This window comes from Mobula hypostoma, chromosome 27 (assembly GCF_963921235.1).
Source record: "Mobula hypostoma chromosome 27, sMobHyp1.1, whole genome shotgun sequence".
NCBI classification, from domain to species: Eukaryota; Metazoa; Chordata; class Chondrichthyes; order Myliobatiformes; family Myliobatidae; genus Mobula; species Mobula hypostoma.
Genome location: NC_086123.1, coordinates 3,822,788 through 3,846,392, shown reverse-complemented (window position 1 = coordinate 3,846,392; position 23,605 = coordinate 3,822,788). Strand labels below are relative to the sequence as shown.

General features: G+C 41.1%; 1 protein-coding gene across 2 annotated transcripts in view; it reads left to right on the top strand.

The window, feature by feature from the left end:
- LOC134338513 (solute carrier family 2, facilitated glucose transporter member 11-like) overlaps positions 1–23,605 on the top strand; it is a 41,695-nt gene that overhangs the window by 2,389 nt on the left and 15,701 nt on the right. For both annotated transcript variants that reach the window (XR_010016237.1, XM_063034389.1), the window contains exons 2-5: positions 9,238–9,336; positions 9,422–9,582; positions 12,233–12,357; positions 14,305–14,434. Coding sequence is in view for 1 of the 2 variants with exons in the window: in XM_063034389.1 (XP_062890459.1) it covers positions 9,238–9,336; positions 9,422–9,582; positions 12,233–12,357; positions 14,305–14,434 (515 nt within the window). In the remaining variant the exon portion in view is untranslated. The remainder of the gene's footprint in view (positions 1–9,237; positions 9,337–9,421; positions 9,583–12,232; positions 12,358–14,304; positions 14,435–23,605) is intronic.

Below are 23,605 nucleotides of genomic sequence, written 5' to 3'. Positions count from 1 at the left end.
GCTTCCGGTAAAACCCTCTTTTCCCGACATGCTCTTGAGGGGTAAACGTACTACTAATGTCAATTTGAAGTGAGAGTCATAGAAATGTACAGCTCAGAAACAGGCCTTTCAGCCCATCTAGTCTATGCCAAACCATTCAAAATGTCTACTCGCATCAACCTGCACCTGGACCATAGCCCTCCAAACCCCTATCATCCATGTACCTATCCAAACTTCTCTTAAACATTGAAATAGAGCTTGCATGCAGCTCATTCCGCACTCACTGCCCTCTGAGTGAAGAAGTTTCCCTCATGTTCACCCTTCACCCATAACTCATGACCTTTTCATTGTAGTCCCACCCAACCTCAGTGGAAAAAGCCTTCTTGCATTTACCCCTCATTATTTTGTATACATCTATTTATAGGGGTCCCCAACCTTTTTTGCACTGCGGACTGGTTTAATATTGACAATATTCTTGGACCGGCCGACCCAGGGCGGGGGGGGGGGTGCGGGGGTGCAGTAGGGTTGTCAACGGACAAGAGTAGCAGTCAAATACGTTGTGTTTACACAGAATAGATTACAATGACCATGGAGCTTTGCACGGGCACCATACCTGCCGATTTTTATCCCTGCAAATCATTTTTGCCAATTCTGTTTGGGGGGGGGGGAGTTGATGTTAATCATGACCGGCATATAGGTGATAAGTGGCTAATACACTCAATTTCATTTCTAAAAGGGTTTATCTAACAAATTTAATATTAAACACACAGCTCATATTTTCCTCGCATGAATATAGTGATAAGTCAATTATCAGGGGAAGACAGGGGAGCTTGAAGTAAGTGTTGAACGAACTTCCAGTATAAGTGGCAGAAGCAGGTTCGATATTATCATTTGAAGAAGAATTGGATAGGTATATGGACAGGAAAGGAATGGAGGGTTATGGGCTGAGTGCAGGTCAGTGGGACTAGGTGACAGTTGCGTTTGGCACGGACTGGAAGGGCCAAGATCGCCTGTTTCCGTGCTGCAATTGTTATATGGTTATATAAGTCACTTATAAGTCAATAGCATCATAACATTTTAAGTGACGTTTGGATATTAAACACACAGCACGTATTTTCCCCGTATGAACATATAAAATAATTGCAACACACCAATATCGCTGAATCAGTGGGAGCCCTGGGCTTGTTTTCCTGCAACAAGACGGTCCCATCGAGGGGTGATGGGAGACAGCAATACTCGAAGGGCAAACAACAGGAATTCTGCAGATGCTGGAAATTCAAGCAACATACATCAAAGTTGCTGGTGAACACAGCAGGCCAAGCAGCATCTATAGGAAGAGGCGCAGTCGACGTTTCAGGCCGAGACCCTTCGTCAGGAGTGAAGGAAGATACCCGAAGGGGGTTCCTTACGTCCAGTCTATTTCTCAATTTAGTTTTCGTTGCATTCATTGCAGAAAACTCTGCTTCGCAGAGATATGTTGGAAATGGAAGCAACGTTTTCAGTGCTTTCGTGGCTATCTCAGGATATTCAGCCTTGACTTTGATCCAGAATACCGGCAGAGATGTTATGTCAAACATACTTTTCAGCCCGCTGTCATTTGCAAGCTCGAGGAGTTGATCTCCCTCCCGCGCTGACATGGATGACGTGCAGGTAATGACCTCGCATGCGTTCAAGCTCAACAGTGGGCGTGACAGGGAATGAGGAAAGGTGCAGCTGACTCATATCGCCAAAGTATATCGTTTCCTCGCAGCCCGGTAGCACATGCTTTGCGGCCCGGCAACGGTCCGCGGCCCGGTGGTTGGGGACCGCTGGTCTATGAAATCTCTTCTTAATCTTCTATGTCCCAAGGAATAAAGTCCTAACCTATTCATTCGTTCTTTGTAACACCGGTCCTGCAGACCCGGCTATATCCTTGTAAATTTTCTCTGTACTCTTTCAACCATATTTACGTCTTTCTTGCAGATAGGCGACCAAAACTGCACACAATACTCCAAATTAGGCCTCACCAATGTCTTACACAACTTCAACATAACATCCCATCTCCTGTACTCAGCACTTTGATTTATGAAGTCTTTTTTTATGACCCTATCTACCTGTGATGCCACCAGTGGCGGCAACAGAGATTTTTTCTTGCTGGTGCTACGGAGGGGCAAAATGATTCGGTGATGGTGCTGAGGGATGCACTGTATGGTACAGTAATATGTATACGCAAGGCCAGATGGGTGGCGTTAAAAAGTCAGTTTCAAGCAATATGTGCCTATTATAAATGCCTCTGTTGATTCACAAGCAACAGCAATTGATAGATCTAATATAGAAGTGAACTGTTACAGTGTCAACGGCATCGGAGACAACCTGGGCTACACAGAGTATAAACAAAAAAACAAACAGAGCATCCGAGCAACAGCGGACAACGTGAATCACGCACCAATCCCGCAATCAGTGTCAAATGCGTGCTTTTCAACTGAAAAACACAACACGAATCCACTGCTATTCGCATTACATAGACAGCAATGCCAAAAGATACACCATTATTAAAGTCAAGTAAGGCAAACAACAGATGCAGGGCTTTACCAGGCGTTGGACAAATCGTACTCTGAGCATGCAATACCTCAATTAATTCGGCTATTGAATTTAAACAAAAATCAACAGAATCACCGCTTGGAAGTCTAAGCAAGACCAGGAGGCTTAACAGCAGTAAATGTAATATTTTAGGATTTGCAGGAAACATAAGGACTATGGGGTAGCCACCACAAAATAATAATAATAATCAGCATTAGTCTTGGCCCAAATTTTTTAAAAAATCAACTGCACTTACCATTGATGTTTTCAGAGAAGCACAATCCGTCTGTTCTTGTGATCGGTGGCGAAAGAATCAGTGATTTCTGGATGTCAAGTGCCTGGTCCTCTGGCTGTTTGTGGCCAACAGAGCCAAGTTGCTGTTCCGAGCATCGGTGCTGCTATTCCTGAAGTAGTTTTTGACGCGTCTGAGGCAAGAGAAACTCCGTTCGCATGAGGACCTACACTGACCCAGACATGGCCGGGCGAGTGTCTGTTCAATGCTTTTAACAAGTGACTCTGCGTCCAACCCTTCTGCTGGAGTGAAGTGCAAGAATTCTTCAAGCGCTGTTTCGATATTCAAATACCGCGCCACCACTGATATTTGCTCCTTTACTCAAGTCTTTACTTTCATCCACCATGATGGCAAAATGTCCAGCCTCCTTGATTTCTGCACTTATTTGACATTTGACCATATCTGCCATAATTCCCATAATTTCATTTTGGATATCGTGATGGGTGTTTTTTTTTGCATTTCCAGGATTGTCCTCTTTTTTTTAGCTACAGTCTCATCAAACTTCCCAATTACACTGAGCAACTCAACAAAGTTTCCCCTATTGCCAGATCCATCATCCTCCCAGTGTCCTTGCTGAGCAATGCTTTGGCACGCAGTATAGCGTAGAGACTCAACTACTGCTCTCATATACTCACAATTTTCTTGGGCAATCTTTGCATGTCCTTTGTCAAGCATATTTCCCGATCTTGAACCATCTTGTTTTCTCAATCTGAATTCGGCCCATGCCTCCATAGCAAACTTATGAGCTGCACTTACATGGTGGGTTATGAAAGCTGTTGTAGCTTTCCGCCAGTTGCGGTAACTGGTGACAGTGAAGGTAGACTCGGAATGGAACCCATGTCCTCCACACAGGAAATGCCTGCATGCAAAGCAGAACGTAGTATCTTTCGTGATCGAATATTCCAGCCAGTCAAACCAGCCATGAATAAAACTGCTTTGCTGATTGCCAAACTGTTGCGAGCAGCAAAAGGTACTTTTTCAATGCTGGCTGACATCACTAACAGTATTCCCACTAGCACTAAGAGCAGCTTCATCCACGTTCTCTTCTGAATCCCGCTCCATTTCTTGTTCCTCTACTTCACCCTCACACTCCTTTGATGAACTGCTGTCATCCTCATCCTCACTTACTACTTTCTGCATGTCACTTTCCATTATGACAGGCTCAGGCTGAGACACCACTGATTCCTCTGGATGAGGTCGTTTTCTGACTAAAAATCGAACCATTTTTCAAGCCGGCCAAAATCATGCACGTGCCAGGTTGACGCTCGCGTGTAAAAGCACTGTGTGTGTGTGGCATCCGTTAGTCTCGCGAGACCACGGATCTGTGCCCGGATGTATACTATCAATCTCTCGCGTGAGTCAGAGTGACTGACGTCACCAGCTTAACTGATCTGAGGACAGCAACGGCAAGACATTGACAATACGCAGAAGTGTAGAGTGGATCGGACAGAGTTTATAACTTTATTGCTGCGTGGGTGCTATGGTAATTGGGGGCGCTGTTTCACTAGATCTGCTGGAGAAACAAGCTGTGTTCAAAACTATACAGAGAAGCAAAGCAGCTGCAGTTAATTTCTTGGTGGGGCTATTGCAATTTCTGCTGGGGCTATAGCCCCAGCTAGCACCACCTGAGCGCCGCCCCTGGATGCCACTTTCAAGGAATTATGGGCCTGTATTCCCAGATCCCGTTGTTCTACTGCACTCTTCAGTGCCCTACCGTTCACTGTGCAAGACCTACCCTGGTTGGTCCGGCCGAAGTGCCACATCTTACACTTGTCTGCATTAAATGCTATCTTCTAACTTTCAGCCTGTTTTTCCAGCTATCCAGATCCCACTGCAAGCCATGATAGACTTCCTTGCTGTCCATCACACCCCCAATCTTAGATTAGATTATGAGAACACTCAGTCCTCTTTTATTGTCATTTAGAAATGCATACATGCATCAAGAAATGATACAATGTTTCTCCGGAGTGATAGCACAGAAAACAGGACAGACCAAAGACTAGCACCGACAGAACCACATAATTATAACATATAGTTACAGCAGTGCAAAGCAATACCATAATTTGATGAAGAACAAACCATGGACATGGTAAATAAAGTCTCAAAGTCCCGAGTCAATCGACTCCTGAGTCCCCGATAGCAGGCGGCAAAAGGGGGAAACTCCCTGCCATAAACCTCCAGGCACCATCAACTTGCCGATGCCTTGGAAGCAGCCGACCCCAGCCGACCCTGAGTCCATCCGTCCAAAAACTCTGAGCTTCCGAGCAGCCTCTCCGATACAGCCTCCTGAGCACCATCCTCTGCTGAGCACCTTCGACCTCTCCCCGGCCGCTGAAACACGCAAAGCCGAGGATTTTGAGGCTTTCAGCTCTGGAGATTCCAGTTACCACACAGTAGCAGCGGCAGTGAAGCGGGCATTTCAGAAGTTTTCCAGATGTTCTGCTGTGCGCTCACGTCTGTCTCCATCAAATCAGGATTGTGCACGGTCCCCTACTTGACAAATAACAGATATTCATCACTGAAGTGGCCGCGCGCGCTGTTGTCGCGCCGCCATCTTCTCCCCCCCTCCCGGGAGGATTTGGTGTCATATGCAAATTTGTTGATCCAGTTAACCACATTATCATACAGATCGTTGATATAGATGACATACAACAACAGACCCAGCACTGATTCCTGCAGCACTCACAAGTCACTGACTTCCAGTCAGAGAGGCAACTATCTACTACGAATCTTAGGCTTCTCCCACAAACCAATGTCTAATCAAATTTACTACCCCACCTTGAATGCCCAGCACCTAATCCTTGACCAACGTCCTATGCGGGACCTTATCAAAAGCCTTGTTAAAGTCCATTTAGACAACATCCACTGCCTTGTCTTCATCAACTTCCCTGATAACTTTCTCAAAAATCTCTGTAAGATTGTTTAGACGTGACCAGCCACGCACAAAGCCATGCTGACTATCCTTAATCAGTCCCTGTCTATCTAAATAATTTTGCATTTCGTCCCTTAGAATTTCTTCCAATAACTTTCCCATGACTGATGTCAGCCTTACCCGTCTATAACTTCTTGGTTTATTTTTAGAGTCTTTCTTAAGCAGTGGAACAACGCTGGCTACCCTCCAATCCTCCAGTCAATAGGGATGATTTAAATATCTCTACTAGGGCCCTGACAATCTCTGCACTTGCCTCCCACAGTGTCTGAGGGAACAGATTGTCAGGGCCTGGGGATGTATCCACCCTGATTTGCCTCAGGACAACAAACACCTCCTCCTCTGTAATCTGTACAGAGCCCATGAAGTTGATGTCACTTTGCCTCACTTCTCGAAACTCTGTGCCTATCTCCAAAGTATACACAGATGTAGAGAAATCATTCAAAATCTTCCCCATCTCTTTTGGCTCCCTGAATAGATTACTATTCTGATTTTTGCAGAGACCAATTTTGTCCCTTGCGACCCTTTTGCTCTTAACATAACTGTAGAATCCCTTAGGATTCTCCTTCACCTTGTCTCTGGAGCAACTTCATCCCTTCTTTTAGCCCTCCTAATTTCCTTCATAAGTACTCGCTTGTATTTCCTATACTCAGTAAGTAAATCATTTGCTCCTTTATATCTATTCCTACTGTGCCTCTCCTTTTTTTTCTTAACCAGGGCCTTAATTTCCCTTGATAACCAAGGTTCCATACACCTGTTATTCTGACATGCACGTACAAGATCTGTACTCTCAGAATTTCACATTTGAAGGCCTCCCACTTTCCAAGTACACATTTGCCGGAAAACAGCCTGTCCCAATCCACATTTGCCAGGTTGTTTCTGGTACCAGCAAAATTGGTCTTTCTCCAATTTAGAATCTCAAGCCACGGACCAAAGTTACCTTTTTGCATACATATTTTGAAACTGATGGCACTCAGATCACTAGATGCAAAGTGTTCCCATACACAGACTTCTGTCACCTGCCCTGTCTCTTTCCCTAATAGCAGATCCAGTATCGCACTCTCTCTCGTTGGGACTTCTACGCACTGATGAAGAAGACTTTTCCAAACACATTTGACAAACTCTATCCCATCTAGTCCTTTTACAGTATTGGAGTCCCAGTCAATATGTGGAAAGTTAAAATCACTGACTACAACAACCATATGTTTCTTGCAACAGTCTGCAATCTCTCTAAAAATTTGTCCCTCTATATCCCTACGACTGTTGCACGGTCTCTAATAAAGCCCCGTTAATGTGGTCATACATTTCTCATTTCTCAGTTCCACCCACAACACCTCACTAGACAAGTTCTCCAGTCTATCCTGACTGAACACTGCCACGAAATTTCCCTACTAGTAACGCCATCCCTCCTCCTCTAATCCCTCCCACTCTATCACGTCTAAAACAACGGAACCCTGGAATATTAAGCTGTCAGTCCTGCCTCTCCTGCAACCACTAATGGCTATAATATCATAATTCCATGTGTTGATCCATGCCCTGAGCTCATCCACCTTCTGTACGATACTTCTTGCATTGAAATATACGCAGCTCAGGACACTAGTCACACCACGCTCAATCTTTTGATTCCTGACTGTGTGAGGATTTACCAACATCTGCCTTCGCAACCTCTCCGCTATCTGTTATGGCACTCTGGTTCCCACCCTCCTGAAACTCCAGTTTAAATTGCACCGTACAGCACTAGCAAACCTTCCCACTAGAATATTAGTCCCCTTCCAGTTCAGGTGCAAGCCATCCCTTCTGTAAAGGACTCACCTTCCCTGTAAGACAGCCCAATGATCCAAAAATCTTATGCCCTCCCTCCTACACCAACTGCTTAGCCACGTGTTAAACTGTAATCTGCCGATTTCTTGTCTCACTAGCACGTGGCACGGGTAGCAATCCTAATATCACAACCCTGGGGATCCTGCCATTTAACTTAGCACCTAACTCCCTGAACTCACTTTGCAGAAACTCATCACTTGTCCTACCTACGTCATTGGTATCTACATGGACCACAGCTTCTGGCTGTTTACTTTCTCACTTAAGCTTACTGAGGACTCAATCTGAGATATCGTGGACGTTGGCACCCTGGAGGCAATATACCATCCGGGAATTTCATTCTCGTCCACAGAACCTCCTTTCTACTCCCCTAACAAATCCCGGTCACCACAGCTCACCTCTTCTCCTCCCTTCCCTTCTGAATCGCAGAGCCAGACTCAGTGCTAGAGACCTAACTTCTATGACTTCCCTCTGCTAGGTCATTCCCCGCCCCCCACAACCCCCCAACAGTATCCATAGTGGTATATCTGTCGTTTGGGGGGATGGCCACTTGAGTATTCTGCACTGGCTGTTTAATCCCTTTCCCCTTCCCGACAGTCACCCAGCTTCCTGTGCCCTGCACCTTGGGTGTATATACCTCTCTATATGCCCTATCTATCACCCCCTCATCCTCCCTCCCGTATGATCTAGAGTTCATCCAGTTCCAGCACCAACTCCTTAGCGCGTATGGTTAGAAGCCATAGCTGGATGCACTTCTTACAGGCATAGTCATCAGAGATACTGGAGGTCTCCCTGTTTTCCCACATCCCGCAAGAGGAACATTTCCACTATCCTGTTCTAACTGATCAAATATAAAGTAGGAAGAACAATAAACCATGGAGGTGGGGGAACTCCACCTACAGCTTTTTTGCCTTCTCTCACTGAAACCTCAAAGAGTTAAAGCCTAAAAAAAATCTCCACTCCAACACTGACCACTCCAACAATGGCTGCTCCGCTTGACCCTGCCTTATTTTAATTTGATGTTGCCAATCAATCCCAAATTCTGATTGGCATCTGAACAAAGCACGAAACTGCCATGATTTTCTACTTTTTCTATTCAATTGTGAATCTGAGTGAACTACGTTTTCTCAGGCTTCCGATGTCCAATTTGCTGCTGCTCAAAGCTCCAAACCGCTGCAAATCACTGCCTATTCACTCATTCGGTGAACATGGGTGAATTATGTTTTCTCAGGCTTATGACCTCTGATTTGCTGCTGCTCAAAGCTCCAAGTACCATTTTAGGTAACACTCATGATTTCATACAACTGAAATATCCTACCCAATCCTATCAAAGCAAATCCCTTCCTGCACTCTTGAATTTCTCAGATCAGCAATCAGCTGAAAGATACAATATTGGAATAAGCAGTGTTGAAAGGAATACCATAATGTAGAAGCAAGTCACTCCTGAATAGCACCAACAAATTACTATAAAATTCAGACAAATGCAGTTTGCCCAACAAAACAGAAAAGTGATCGAATTTCTCGGTTGTACCTGCAGTAAAACATTGGCTGCTCGTTTTGGGATGTGAAAATCTTGTATAAATGTCTGCTTTTGTCTTCCTTTCAAAATACATGGTGCCTACAGAAAATAATCCTCTTTGCTTTCTTTTTGTTCCTTTAGCTGCAGATTCGGGGTCTCCTCCTGACCATCTTTGCGGCCTGTATTGGTGGCACCTTCCAGTATGGCTTGAACCTGACGATCATTAATGCACCAACAACCGTGAGTCCACAGTTATGGTCAACAAAGAAACATTAGTGTTCTCCAAATTTGTAAAACCAAAACTAAATCTGTAACTTTTAATCAGTTTGTCCAGAAGTTCATCAATGAGACCTGGACCGAACGCTACAACACACAGCTGGAGAACAGGGTCATTACATTTTTCTGGACCCTTATCGTGGCCACTTACTCTGTTGGAGGACTGGTTGGGGCTCTTATTGCTGGACCCATGGCCATAACATTTGGAAGGTATGAATCATGAAAAGAATGTGCTTGTTGAATTCTGATATCCAGATATATCCACTTCTATTTGCATTTATTAGGGGTTAAGACTTGTTGAGGTTATTTGTAATGTCCAACTCCCAAACACATAAAGATTTGATTTCACTCCCACGTCTTTCTCCCACCATGATATCTCCTCACTGCATCCTGTCCTCCATTCACCCTTACTCTGTCTTCTATCCTCCTTCCTCCATCTTTACAACATGGTTCTCTCGACTGCAATCCTCTGTTTTCTTCCCCGTCTTCAGTGTTTCCATCTCCCTCTGAATTCTCCACTTCCAGTGTGCTGCCACACTTTATCTCAATTCTCTTTTTACTTTTCCACCTATTACCTTTCTCTTCATAGTCTCCCTATATCATTAGCCATATCCAAGTCAACCTAGCTTCTTCATCTTCCATTCTGCATTCGCATCCTCACCCTTCCCAGTGCTCTTCCTCCAGCTATTCCTTCTTTCCTTTCCCATCTACTCCCTCCATCTATCCATCCATCCATCCTCTGTCACTCTCCTCTTCATTAACCTCCTGCCCCATTCTTGCAATTCCCTGAAATTTGGAATTCCAGTAAGATGACATCTGAGTAAATTTTGACTTCTGTGATCAGCGGTTAATTTGGCTGTTGTTCTATCATCCGATAAGGTTAAATCCTTCAATGAGAAAACAGCCTTTTCTAATCTTACAGGCTCTGAGACATTAAAACATTTGTTGCTGACAATTTCAATAAATGTTCTCTTAAATTGTTAAATTTAAAATTGGCAAAGTTTAAATGTGGAATCAATGGGGCTAGACTATAGGCCTCACAATAACTACAAGAAGGTAGAGGAACTGATATACTTGCAGGTTATGGAATGATGCAAAATTAAATTGGTAAATTGGTTTATTATAGTCACATTACCAATGTAAAGTGAAAAACTTGCCTTGCATATTATTCATACAGATCAATTCATTAACAACAGTCCATTGAGGTAGCGCAAGTTAGAACAATAACAGAATGCAGAATGAAGTGTTACAGAGAATGTTCCGTGCAGGTAGCAGGTAGATGATGTAGACTGTGAGGTCAAGAGTCTATCTTGTCGAACTAGGGAACCATTCCATGGTTTTATAACAGTGGGATAGAAGCTGTTCTTGAACCTGGTGGCACCTACTTTCCCACTTTGTATCTTCTGCCCGATGAAGATGGGAGAAGAAAGAATGCCTGGAGTGCCTGGAGTCTTTGATTATGTTGGATACTTTACTGAGGCAGCAGGAAGTTTCGACAGAGTCCATGGATGGGAGGCTGATTTCCATTATGTGCTGAGCTCTGTCCACAACTGTGATGGATATTCACTCCTTGGTTGTTTGCTAATCTCAGCTTTCTAAACAGCATCTGCGACTTGGTTAGACCAAAAACAATGATAGGTAAACTTCCAAAGTAATATTGCTTTGTTTAGGGAGCGACTCTTCAGTTTTTAAAATGTAAATGGATAGCAATGATTAGCTTGAGGTTAAAAACATATCTTTGCAAACAAGCTCTGTCTATGTAGCAGATTGCTAGCTCACTGTACCTGCTTTACTACTGCTCAAGGTGTAATATAAGATAATGGATTGTTTAATTTGGCTTGGTTCAAACAGACAACCTGATTTTTACATTGTCAAATAGATGGCTAATACTATTTAGCATATCAATAAGTGATGTGTTTATAATTCAAAGATTTTATGTACAAAAGGACGTTAGCTTCACAGCATTTTCAGTATTAATTGAGATCTATATCTCCAAGATGGTTTTAGACCATTTGTGTTAAAAGGATATCTGAGGAAATACCATATATGTGTGAAATCACCCAAGTGGAGAAAAGGATTATAAGTGTAGAAAGCAGTTCAGTCTTATTAGGAATGGGGAAAGAACATCAGGAAGAAATGTGAAAGGAACACAGGGTGAACTAGATCCATTTCTCCAGCTTTGGTTTCTGCGACAGACGATTTGTTTGTCTGTACCGTGGTATGTCATTTTAGTTTATAGGAATTGTACCTGTGTTTTGGAGATCCTTTATACTTTGTGATTTAGAAATGCTATGTGGTTTGTGTTTTAGAAGTGGTTCATAATTTGGAAATGTTTAAGATAAAAATTCTCTGAGCTTTAAATGTGTTTTAAGAAAGTTGCTTGAATTTAAACATGTATCACTGAATATAAATGAACTGTGTTTTAACCTACTTTGTTAGCTGGAAGTATCTTCACCTTGGTAGGGAGATGGGGACCCACCATTTAAATAGTGGGTATTGGCAGCTAAACTCACCATGGAGAATAAACAGGGAAGTAAACTATTCTTTGAAGATTGGGTAGTTACAGTAGGATCTCCCGTTAGTGAGAGTACTCGTGGCTGTTTAGGGCTTAAGGTCTTCACTTCAGGTTAGAAGTTCGCAGTCAGCAAACCCAATGTCACACAACTCTCTGCAGTTCCTTGCAGTCACTGAGCTGTGATACACCCAAATGCACTCGGATGCACTCGTATATAAACTTGTTTGGAGCACTTTTCTGACTTAATACATTCAAATCCAGATCAGATTGGATCTCATGATTACATTATTATGAAAATATGGACATCACGTGACACTCTCTGACTGTTAAATTGTTCCTACACAGGAGGAATTCACTGTTACTGAGCAATGTTTTTGTGCTCATTGGTGCGTTGCTGATGGGGCTGAGCAGAACAGCCAAATCCTTTGAGATGATCATAATTGGAAGATTCTTTTCTGGAGTAAACTCAGGTATCTATTTTCTTTCAAAGCAGGGAGTAGGAAATGGCCTTGGGAAAATGGCATAACGTATTGGGGAGAAACGATAGTGTAGCACTTGGCTTAATGCTATTCTGGAGCCAGTGACCCAGAGACCCAGATTGAATTCCAGCCACTGTCTGTGTATTCTGCTGAATAATGCAGAGCTTGTACGTTCCTCTAGATGATCCGGTTTCCTTCCACATTCCAAAGCCATGTGGATGCTAGGTTAATGATCATATGGGTGTAATTGGGCAGTGTGGGCTCCTAGGCAAGATGGGACTGTTACTGTGCTGTATCTTTAACGAAATAAAAAAAAACAATAACTTACCATTCTGGCCTTGTCCAGCGGAGATACCACCCTGTTTTTAATACACTCCGTCCGAAGTAGTCTCCCACTTGTTACAGAACTCTTTAATGCACACAAATATCAAGTATAAGTACCATGTGTGATTTAGTAGTTTAAAATATGTTATTCTGTATGTTCACTCATCTACTGTATCAACATAGTAAGACTATAAGATAAAGTAGGGTCGTCACCCTGTAAAATATTATCAGGTTATTACAATAGACAATGGACAATAGACAATAGGTGCAGGAGTAGGCCATTCAGCCCTTCGAGCCAGCACCACCATTCATTATAATCATGGCTGATCATCCACAATCAGTACCCTTTTCCTGCCTTCTCCCCATATCCCTTCACTCCGCTATCTTTAAGAGCTCTATCTAACTCTTTTTTGAAAGAATCCAGAGAATTGGCCTCGAGTGCCTTTTGGGGCAGAGCATTCCACAGAACCACAACCCTCTGTGTGAAAAAGTTTTTCCTCAAATCCGTTCTAAATTGTCTACCCTTTATTCTTAGACTGTGGCCTTTGGCTCTGGACTCCCCCAACATCAGGAAAATGTTTCCTGCCTCTAGCGTGTCCAATCCCTTAATAATCTAATATGTTTCAATCAGATCCCCTCTCATCCTTCTAAATTCCAGTGTATACAACCCCAGACACTGCAATCTTTCAACATATGACAGTCCCACCATCCTGGGAATCAACCTCGTGAACCTACGCTGCACTCCCTCAATAGCAAGAATGTCCTTCCTCAAATTTGGAGACCAAAACTGTACACAATATTCCAGGTGTGGTCTCATCAGGGCCCTGTACAATTGCAGAAGGACCTCTTTGCTCCTATACTTAATTCCCCTTGTTATTACATCCGTTTTGTTTAATTAAGGTGGAAATATGCTGTACATTGAATGAACACTACCTCAAAGATTTCTGACAAGCACAACTGATGCAGCAGGGACTCACCTTGGGCTTGAAGAGCGGGGTGACTCCAACAAAAGCAAACCCCAAAGTCCACAAATGACTGGCAACCCCTACTCCTGTAATTATTCTCAACTAATCTTTTATCCTTTCTAACAGCCAATGTGTCCATTCTCTGTTGCCATTAACTCCATTTTCACCCTTGTCAGAATCAATGTTGAGAGTTTCCAATTACCTTTACAAATCGTCTTAAAACTGAACTCCCCTCAGATCTTTTCCTTCCCACAGACTAACCTTCCAGCATATCCTTGATGATCTGGCAATCCATCTCCAGAGTAAATGCTCAAGCTAGCACAGCCTTTTTTGCTCATTCGATGCAAGGGTGACTGGCGTCTCAGTGAGTGTAAGAAGTCTGGGATTGGAGGTATGTTCCTTCCAGGAGATGTCAGAAAGCCACAGCAGCCTCAGGGGAAGAGCAAAGAAGTGGGACTCACTGTTTGTATGCACTGTGTGGCTTCTTCCATGGAATGAAGCTTTATAATGCAATGCTAAAATTTCAGTGTCTCACCTAATGCCAAGAATACAAACTTGCAAGTTGAATGTGGAATGTGATGAGTGTGATGTGATAAACTTTCAATAAGTGTATGAGTGAAGAGTATCTTCATTCCCCTTTGCTCTTTAGGCGTGGGATTCAACATTAATCCCTTGTATCTCGGTGAGAGTGCTCCAAAGGAGATCCGTGGGACAGTGGCCCTCTCATTTGCTCCATTTACTGCAGCAGGATTGGTGGTGGGACAGTTCATAGGACTGAGGTAGGTTCTAGGATTTTACAGTTCTTCCATCCCTGGGTGTTGGGTAGATGTTTCAGACTAGACAATTATATAGAGACATAGGAGACAAAATCATAGTCATTTTTGAGAGAGGCAAATACATTAGGGGCATTTAAGAAACTCTTAGATAGGCACAAGGATGATAGAACAATAGAGGGCTATATGAGGGAAGGGTTAGTTAGATCTTAGAATGGGTTAAAAGGTCGACACAACATTCAGCAAGATCACACATGTAGTGAAATCTTCACCATCTTACCTGTGCCCCCATCTCAGCTGCATTTTACAGGAGCAGCATTGAGAGCATCCTGACAAGTTACATCTCCATCTGGTCTGGGAGCAGCCGAGCATTGGACTGGAAGTCCCTAAAATGGGCTATGAGAACAGCTGAGAGCATCATAGGGGTCTCCCTACCATCCATTGGGAACATTTATCAGGAGCGCTGTGTACACAGGGACCTTAGTATTAACAAGGATCCCACACATCCATCCAGCACCCTCTGACTTTCTACCATCAGGCAGGAGACTCTGATGCATAAAAACAAGAACGATCAGGATGGGAAACAGATTCTTCACTCTGGCCATTAGGCTTCTGAACACCCTGCTGCATTGTATTCGAAGTGTCACCGGTTAATCTGTTCTGTCCCTTACAGCATTTAATTTATGCACCTAGTTCATTATTTATGCGTGCTTCATCTGTAGATTTTATCCTTACCTTCATAAGCTGCTGTCTGTTCTGTGTACCACTGTGTACACCTTGCTGTGGAGAAATATTGTCTCATTTCTATATACATTATATAATTATATACATTATACACGTGTATATACTGTAGTTAAGTGACAACAAGCTTGACTTGACTTGAAGTAGACATTAAATTTGATGTGCACTCCACATTGTGCCCACCCCTCTACTTGTTACCACCTTGATTATGAAACCCAGTAGCCAGGCCTGCCCATCTTCTGTTACCATGTGAGACTCCAAACCACCATTGCCCCAACAACAGCCCAGCCTGACCCCTATTGTTCCGTATTCCCAGAACTCCATCCGTTTGGACAGGAACTTTTCTTTTTAAATCTTTTTATTGAATAAGTATACAAAAAAGGTAAGCCATATAAACATTAATACAATGTTAAAGTATAATAAAATTCCAAAAGGTATCAATACCAAAAAAAATACTACAAACAATGTAATTTAAACATAAGAAACCAAGATAACATAATAGTATACTAAATTTTATATATATCAATGGAAAAAAAAGAAAAAAAACCCCCCAAAAAAACCCACCGTGCAACTAACTAAAAGCAAAGCAAAGCAATGGGCTAACTTGAAACCAAACAGAGTTAAACTTAAAATCATGTCCTCAATCCCGACCTCCATTAAAAACAGTGAAAAAAAACAAGAAGGGTAAATATTACATTAAATGAAAATATCGAATAAAAGGTCCCCAAATCTGTTCAAATTTAAATGAAGAATCATAAAGGTTACTTCTAATTTTCTCCAAATTCAAACATAAAATCGTCTGAGAAAACCAAAAAAAGGTAGTTGGAGCATTAAGCTCTTTCCAATGTTGTAAAATACATCTTTTCGCCATTAAAGTAAGAAATGCAATCATTCTGCGGGCTGAAGGGGAAAGATTACTAGAAATTTTAGGTAGTCCAAAGATAGCAGAAATAGGGTGAGGAGAGATATCTATATTTAATACCTTAGAAATAATATTAAAAATATCTCTCCAAAAAGTTTCCAAAGTAGGGCAAGACCAAAACATATGAGTTAAAGAGGCTATCTGCCCCGAACATCTATCACAAAAAGGATTAATATGCGAGTAAAAACACGCTAACTTATCTTTGGACATATGTGCTCTATGAACCACTTTAAATTGAATTAGGGAATGTTTAGCACAAATAGAGGAAGTATTAACTAATTGTAAAATCTGCCCCCAATCATCCACAGAAATGGTAAGCCCCAATTCCTGTTCCCAATCTACCCTAATCTTATCAAATGGAGCTTTCCTAAGTTTCATAATAATATTATAAATCATAGCCGATGCACCTTTCTGACATGGATTGAGGTTAATTATTGAATCTAAAATATATGTAGGAGGAAGCATTGGAAAGGAAGAAAGTATAGTACTTAGGAAATTTCTAACTTGTAAATATCTAAAAAAATGTATTCTTGATAAGTTATATTTATTAGATAATTGTTCAAAAGACATAAGGGAACCATCTAAAAATAAATCCAAAAACCGTAAAATACCCTTAGTCTTCCAAGTTTGAAAAGCGCGATCCGTAAAAGAGGGAGCAAAAAATATGTTACCTAAAATAGGAATCGCTAACCCGAATTGATTAAGATCAAAAAATTTTCTGAATTGAAACCAAATGCGCAAAGCATATTTAACTATCGGGTTAGAGACCTGCTTAAGACGTTTCGAATCAAAAGGGAGAGAGGAGCCTAAAATAGAACCAAGTGTATAACCCTGAACAGATTGTAATTCCAATGCTACCCATTTAGGAATAGATAGTATGTCCCGGTCAAGTAACCAAAATTTCATATGTCGAATATTAATAGCCCAATAATAAAATCTAAAATTAGGTAATGCTAAACCTCCATCTCTCTTAGCTTTCTGTAAATGTATTTTACCCAGTCTCGGATTCTTATTCTGCCAAATAAATGAAGAAATTTTAGAGTCAACTTTATCAAAAAAAGATTTAGGAACAAAAATTGGTAATGCCTGAAACACATATAAAAATTTTGGCAAAAAAAACATCTTAACTGCATTAATACGACCAATCAAAGTTAAATATAAGGGAAACCATTTAGATGAAAGTTGAGTAATATGGTCTATTAATGGTAAAAAGTTAGTCTTAAATAAATCTTTGTATTTACAAGTAATTTTAATCCCAAGATATGAGAAATAATTATTAATCAATTTAAATGGAAATTTATAATATAAGGGAAGATGTTTATTAATCGGAAAAAGTTCACTCTTACTAAGATTTAATTTATAACCTGAAAAAAAACCAAATTGTGCTAATAACTCTAAAACAGCAGGAATGGATTTCTCAGGATTAGAAATATATAAAAGTAAATCATCAGCATAGAGTGATAATTTATGGGACTTTAATCCCCGAGTTATCCCAGTAATATTTGAAGATTCTCGAATGGCAATTGCAAGAGGTTCTAATGCAATATCAAATAATAGGGGACTAAGAGGACAGCCTTGTCGAGTACCTCGAAAGAGAGGAAAAAAAGGTGAGTTTAAAGAGTTAGTACGAACCGAGGCTACAGGGGAATGATATAACAGTTTAATCCAGGATATAAATTTCAAGCTAAAATTAAACATTTCAAGCACCTTAAATAAATAAGGCCATTCTACTCTATCAAAAGCTTTCTCGGCATCTAAAGAAATAACACACTCAGGAACATTTTGTGAGAGAGTATAAACGATATTTAACAATGTACGAATATTATAAAAAGAGTAACGACCTTTAATAAAACCCGTTTGGTCTTCCGAAATAATAGAAGGAAGTACTTTTTCTAGTCTATTTGCTAATAACTTAGAAAAAACTTTAGAATCAACATTTAATAAAGATATTGGTCTATAAGGTGCACATTGAGTAGGGTCTTTATCCTTCTTTAGTATTAAAGAAATTGATGCTCTATTAAAAGATTCAGGAAGTTTACCAAGTTTCAGAGAAGCCTCAAAAACCCTACAGAGCCAAGGGATCAATAAAGAAGCAAAACATTTATAAAATTCAACGGTAAACCCATCCGGGCCAGGAGCTTTCCCCAGATTCATAGAAAAAATAACATTCTTAATCTCATCCATTGTAATGGAAGTATCTAATAAAGAAGACATATCCTGTGAAATCTGAGGGAAGTCTAACTTATCTAAAAAATCATTCATATATTTAGAATCTCGAGGAGACTCTGATTGATATAAAGAAGAATAAAAATCACAAAAGGTTTGATTAATCCCCACATGATCCAGTATCAATCGATCATTTTGGTTATAAATCTGATTGATTTGAGATTTAACATAATTAGATTTCAATTGATTAGCCAGCAGCTTGCCAATTTTGTCACTGTGAACATAAAAGTCACTTCTTGTTTTCTTTAATTGGTTTACAATCGAGGACGAGAGTAGTAAACTGTGTTCCATTTGAAGTTCAGTTCTTTGTTTGTATAACTCCTCAGAAGGAGCCATAACATATTTCTTATCAATTTCTTTAATCTTGTCCACAATTGCCATCTCCTCCTGCTTCTGTTTCTTCCTCAAAGCAGCAGAATACGAAATAATCTGACCCCGAATATAGGCTTTAAAAGTGTCCCAAAGAGTGTTAACCGAAATATCCTCTGTATGGTTAATTGTAAAAAAAAGCTCAATCTGTTCATTCATAAAGTTAACAAAGTCCGAGTCCTGAAGCAACAGCGAATTAAAACGCCATTGTCTATTATTTGGTATATTGGCCATAATTTTAATAGAAAGCTTAAGTGGAGCATGATCCGAAATGGTTATAGAATCATAATCACATTTAATCACTGAAGGAATAAGACGAGAATCAATAAAAAAAATAATCAATTCTTGAATAGGAATGATGAACATGTGAAAAGAAGGAAAAATCTTTTTCCTGAGGATGCAGAAAACGCCAAATGTCCGTCGACCCAGAATCAGAAAGGAAAAAGTTAATCAAATTTGCAGATTTATTAGGTAAGGTCCGTAAAGGAGCCGAACGGTCCAAAGCTGGAGACAAACAGGTATTAAGATCTCCGCCCCAGATCAATGAAAACTCGTTCAAATTCGGAAACTGATTAAACAATGATTTATAAAATTCCGGACAATCCATATTAGGAGCATAAACATTAACCAAAACTACTTTTTTATTAAATAGTAAACCACTAACCAATAAAAATCTACCATTCGGATCAGAAATAATATCCTGTTGTATAAAAGTAACTGAGGAATCTATAAAAATAGAGACGCCTCGAATCTTAGCATTGGAGTTCGAATGAAATTGTCCCTTCCAGAATTTAAAAAAACGTAGTCTGTCCCCCCTCCGTACATGGGTCTCTTGTAAAAATAAAATTTGTGCTTTAAGTCTCCGGAACACTTTAAAAACTTTTTTCCTTTTAATAGGATGATTAAGACCGTTAGTATTCCAGGAGACAAAATTAATAATAGACTCCATAAATCCTAAAGTCAACCCACAGCAAAGAGGATTGACGATAGGCTCGACCCACGAACCCGGAGAGGAAACAGAACATACAAAAGATACCGGGAAAAAGGACGCAACCAGTACTTCAATAATGTATATAGCCCAAAGAGAAAAAAAACTAAAACGTGAAGCCCCTCCCGCCACCCCCCGCCCCAAGACCCCAAGGCAAAATCTAAAGCAGACCCGCCCGAAAGAAACAAGCGCTAAAACTACCCCCGTGACTTCCGGTATACGCTCCCTAAAAAAAAGGTATAAATATGAAAAAGATCAGCTAATTGTAAAACAGTAAAAAAGTAAAAAAAAGGTAACTCAATTAAAATACACACACAACAGAACAAAAGCCAGAAAATATATATTTAAAAAAAAACCACAATAAACCCCAAACCCATGAATAAACACAACAACAAGAAAAAATAAGATTATTGACATAAACTAGTTATAAAAAGCAAAACAAAATAAAATTTTAAAAAAACTACAAAATTTAAGGCCACACAGGAAATACGTAAGATGACAAAAAGGAAGTAACCACCCAGAATCCCCTGGGAAAAAAAGAAATGACGCAGTTGAAAAGAAAGTTTAGCAACCATATTAAGAAATCAAAAATAAACTTTTCTGCCCAAATAGGGCACGAAAAAGTTAAAACCAACCAATTCACAGCCTCCGATCAACGGAGATAATTAAAAAAAATAGCAATTAAGATGTTGAAGGTGAAAATTGATCCAGATAACTCTGGGCATCCGATGGAGAATCAAAAAAACGAAGGGCTCCATCTGACATGCGAATCCTTAGACGTGCAGGGTACAGCAGCGCTGGTCTTAAATCCATCTTATAGAATTCCGACATCACAGATCTGTAGCGAACCCATTGGTCCCAGATTGGTTTACTGAAATCTTCCACGAATCGGAACTTAAGATCCGAAAAATCAATGAAACCTTTAGATCGAGCGAATCGAAACAGTCTCTCCTTGTCTTGAAAGTAATGAAAACGTAAGATAACATGCCTAGATCTATCTGACCTAGACGAGTATGATGGGATTCTGTGAACACGATCCAGTAGCGGTGGTTGGTCAGGAAATACAGTAGGGAATGCATCTTTTAAAAGTTGAGAAAAATACTTCATGGGGTTGTTAGATTCAACAGCTTCACGCACTCCAATCATTCGTAAATTCTGCCGTCGCATTCTAGATTCCAAATCAGAGTTTTTAAAAGTCAGAAAGTCAAGTTTCTTCTTCATTACATTAATAGTTTCTTCGATTTTCCCCATCTTAAGCTCACTCTGTTGCGCGAATTTTTGAAGATCAGATATAGCCGACTGATGTTCCGCAATAGATGTTTGCATCTTATCAATTGAATCGGCAATTTTCTGGAGATTAATTGAGATTTCCGTATGAATCAGGTCTTTAACAGAGTCTGCAATTTCCGTACGAATCATCTCCCTAACAGAGGTTGAAATTTCCCTCTGAATTAACTCCGATATAGCTTTCAAAGTCACCGGTGATTCAGTCGGGGGGAAATCCATACCTTTCGGTTTAACCGGAGGTTTACCATCCTTGCCATTTTTCCCGTTCTTAGACATAGCAGATCTAAGTTCCATCCAGTTGTCGGAGAATTCAGTTTAATTCAAAGTATTGTAACAGTTGATGCCTTAATGGTTAATTAAAGTATAGCTGACCATAGAGAAAAAAACTCAGAGGTAATGGAGCGAGTCAAGAACGCGACTTCACTCCATGAGCACTACCGGAAGTCCCCCTGGACAGGAACTTTTGACCTACATTCCATGTGCTGAACCTCCCGTGAGGTCAGCCTCCCTTTGTCTCAAACACCTCAAGTTTCAAAGTACATTTATTATCTAAGAACATATGGGTCACCATTTTGTTGCAGGCGTTCTCAAAAAAGGGAAATACAATAGAACTTTACTAAAAACTGTACATAAGCAAAGACTGGCGGATAACTAATGTCCAAAAGAAAACAAACTGCAAATAAAAAATGTACTGAGAGCATGAGGCCTTGAAAGCTCATCTGTAGGTCTTAGAATCAGTTCAGAGAAGCAGCTCAAAGCAGTCGAGCTGTCCAACACTCACAGACCAGGGCTGTGCTTCAGATCTTTCCCTGTAACCCCCAGTATGCACCTCACAGACAATGCAAGTACTATGACCCATTAGCTGGCTTTCCTGTCACACTTGCCTCCTCTCCAAGGTAACACTCACTTAGGCCCCATAGTTCTTCACCCCTGGTACACATCTGACAGCCCCCTGGACTCAACCTGAATCCAGCATTCCCTCTGAGGTCCCAATTCCAGTGGAGCTGGCACATCAGCACCACAACATCTTGGGCTCATCCTGAAATCCTCAGCCCTACAGAAAAGCCAGTAGGAGCCACCCAGATGAACCTGGGATTACTTTGTCTCTGCGACCCATCCCTCTGTGCCTGCACCCACCCATGCCGCAGTCCCATGATCCTGACACACTTGCACACACCCCCACACACGCACACATACATTTGCACACAATAATTCGACTCCTCCACTCTTCCACCAACACTGCTCTCCTAGTCAAGGGCCCTGTGTAACTTGTGGACCCGTTTTTTAATTATTCTGTGGATTTGTTCTTTTGTTCCCTACAACCCTGGATGTGTATAAGAACATAAGGAATAGGAGCAGGAGTAGGCCATCCGGCCCATCGAGCCTGCCCTGTCATTCAATAAGATCATGGCTGATCTGGCCACGGACTCATCTCCACCTACCTGCCTTTTCCCCATAACCCCTAATTCCCCAACTATGCAAAAATCTATCCAACCTTGTCTTAAATATATCTACTGAGGTAGCCTCCACTGCTTCATTGGGCAGAGAATTCCACAGATTCATCACTCTCTGGGAAAAGTAGTTCCTCTTCATCTTCATCCTAAATCTACTCTCCCAAATCTTGAGGCTATGTCCCCTAGTTCTAGTCTCACCTACCAGTGAAAACAACTTTCCTGCCTCTATCTTATCTATTCCTTTCATCATTTTATATATTTCTATAAGATCTCCTCTCATTCTTCTGAATTCCTGTGAGTACAGACCTAGGTGACTCAATTTCTCCTCATAGTCTAACCCTCTCATCTCTGGAATCAACCTGGTGAATCTCTTCTGCACTGCCTCCAAAGCCAGTTTATCCTTCCTCAAGTAAGGAGACCAGAACTGCACCAGTACTCCAGGTGTGGCCTCAGCAGTACCCCGTACAGCTGCAGCATAACCTCCCTGCTCTTAAATTCAATCCCTCTAGCAATGAAGACCAACAAACCATTTGCCTTCTTGATACTCTGCTGCACCTGCAGACCAACCTTTTGTGATTCATGCACAAACACTCCCAAGTCCCTCTGCACAACAGCATGTCGCAATTTTTTACCATTTTAAATAATAATCTGCTCTTTCATTATCCTAAATAACCCATTCTCCTCCTCACATGGACCCATAATCCTCTGAATGTAATCATCTGCCCCATCAACAATAATTTGCCAGCATTTATATAGTGATGTTAGCTAAGGAAAGTACCCTACATTTATCCCAAGTCCCCTCATATCGTCATGGTATCTGGTGCTTAACAACACCCTCTCCTTGATGCCAGGTACTACAGGTCTAAAGGCCAAGTTATCCAGTCGAGTCGAGTTTATTTTCACACGCACAGGTATGGTGGGGTTACAATCACAGTGGGAAGCCTGTTTGTAGCAGAATCCCAGGCACAGGGATTCAGGCAATAGTACATAATTATACAAGACATGAAGGAAAGAGTGTGCAAAACATTTGTGCAAAAAAATAGAGAAAATGTCATAGTAGGGCAAAAGGTAGACAATAGAGAGACTTTAATGATTATTGTCAAAGCATAAAGTAATATTGTTTGGGTCATTTATCCTGTTCAAATCTAATGTAAGTTTTAAGTAAATCTCTGGGAACTGAGGAATATTCA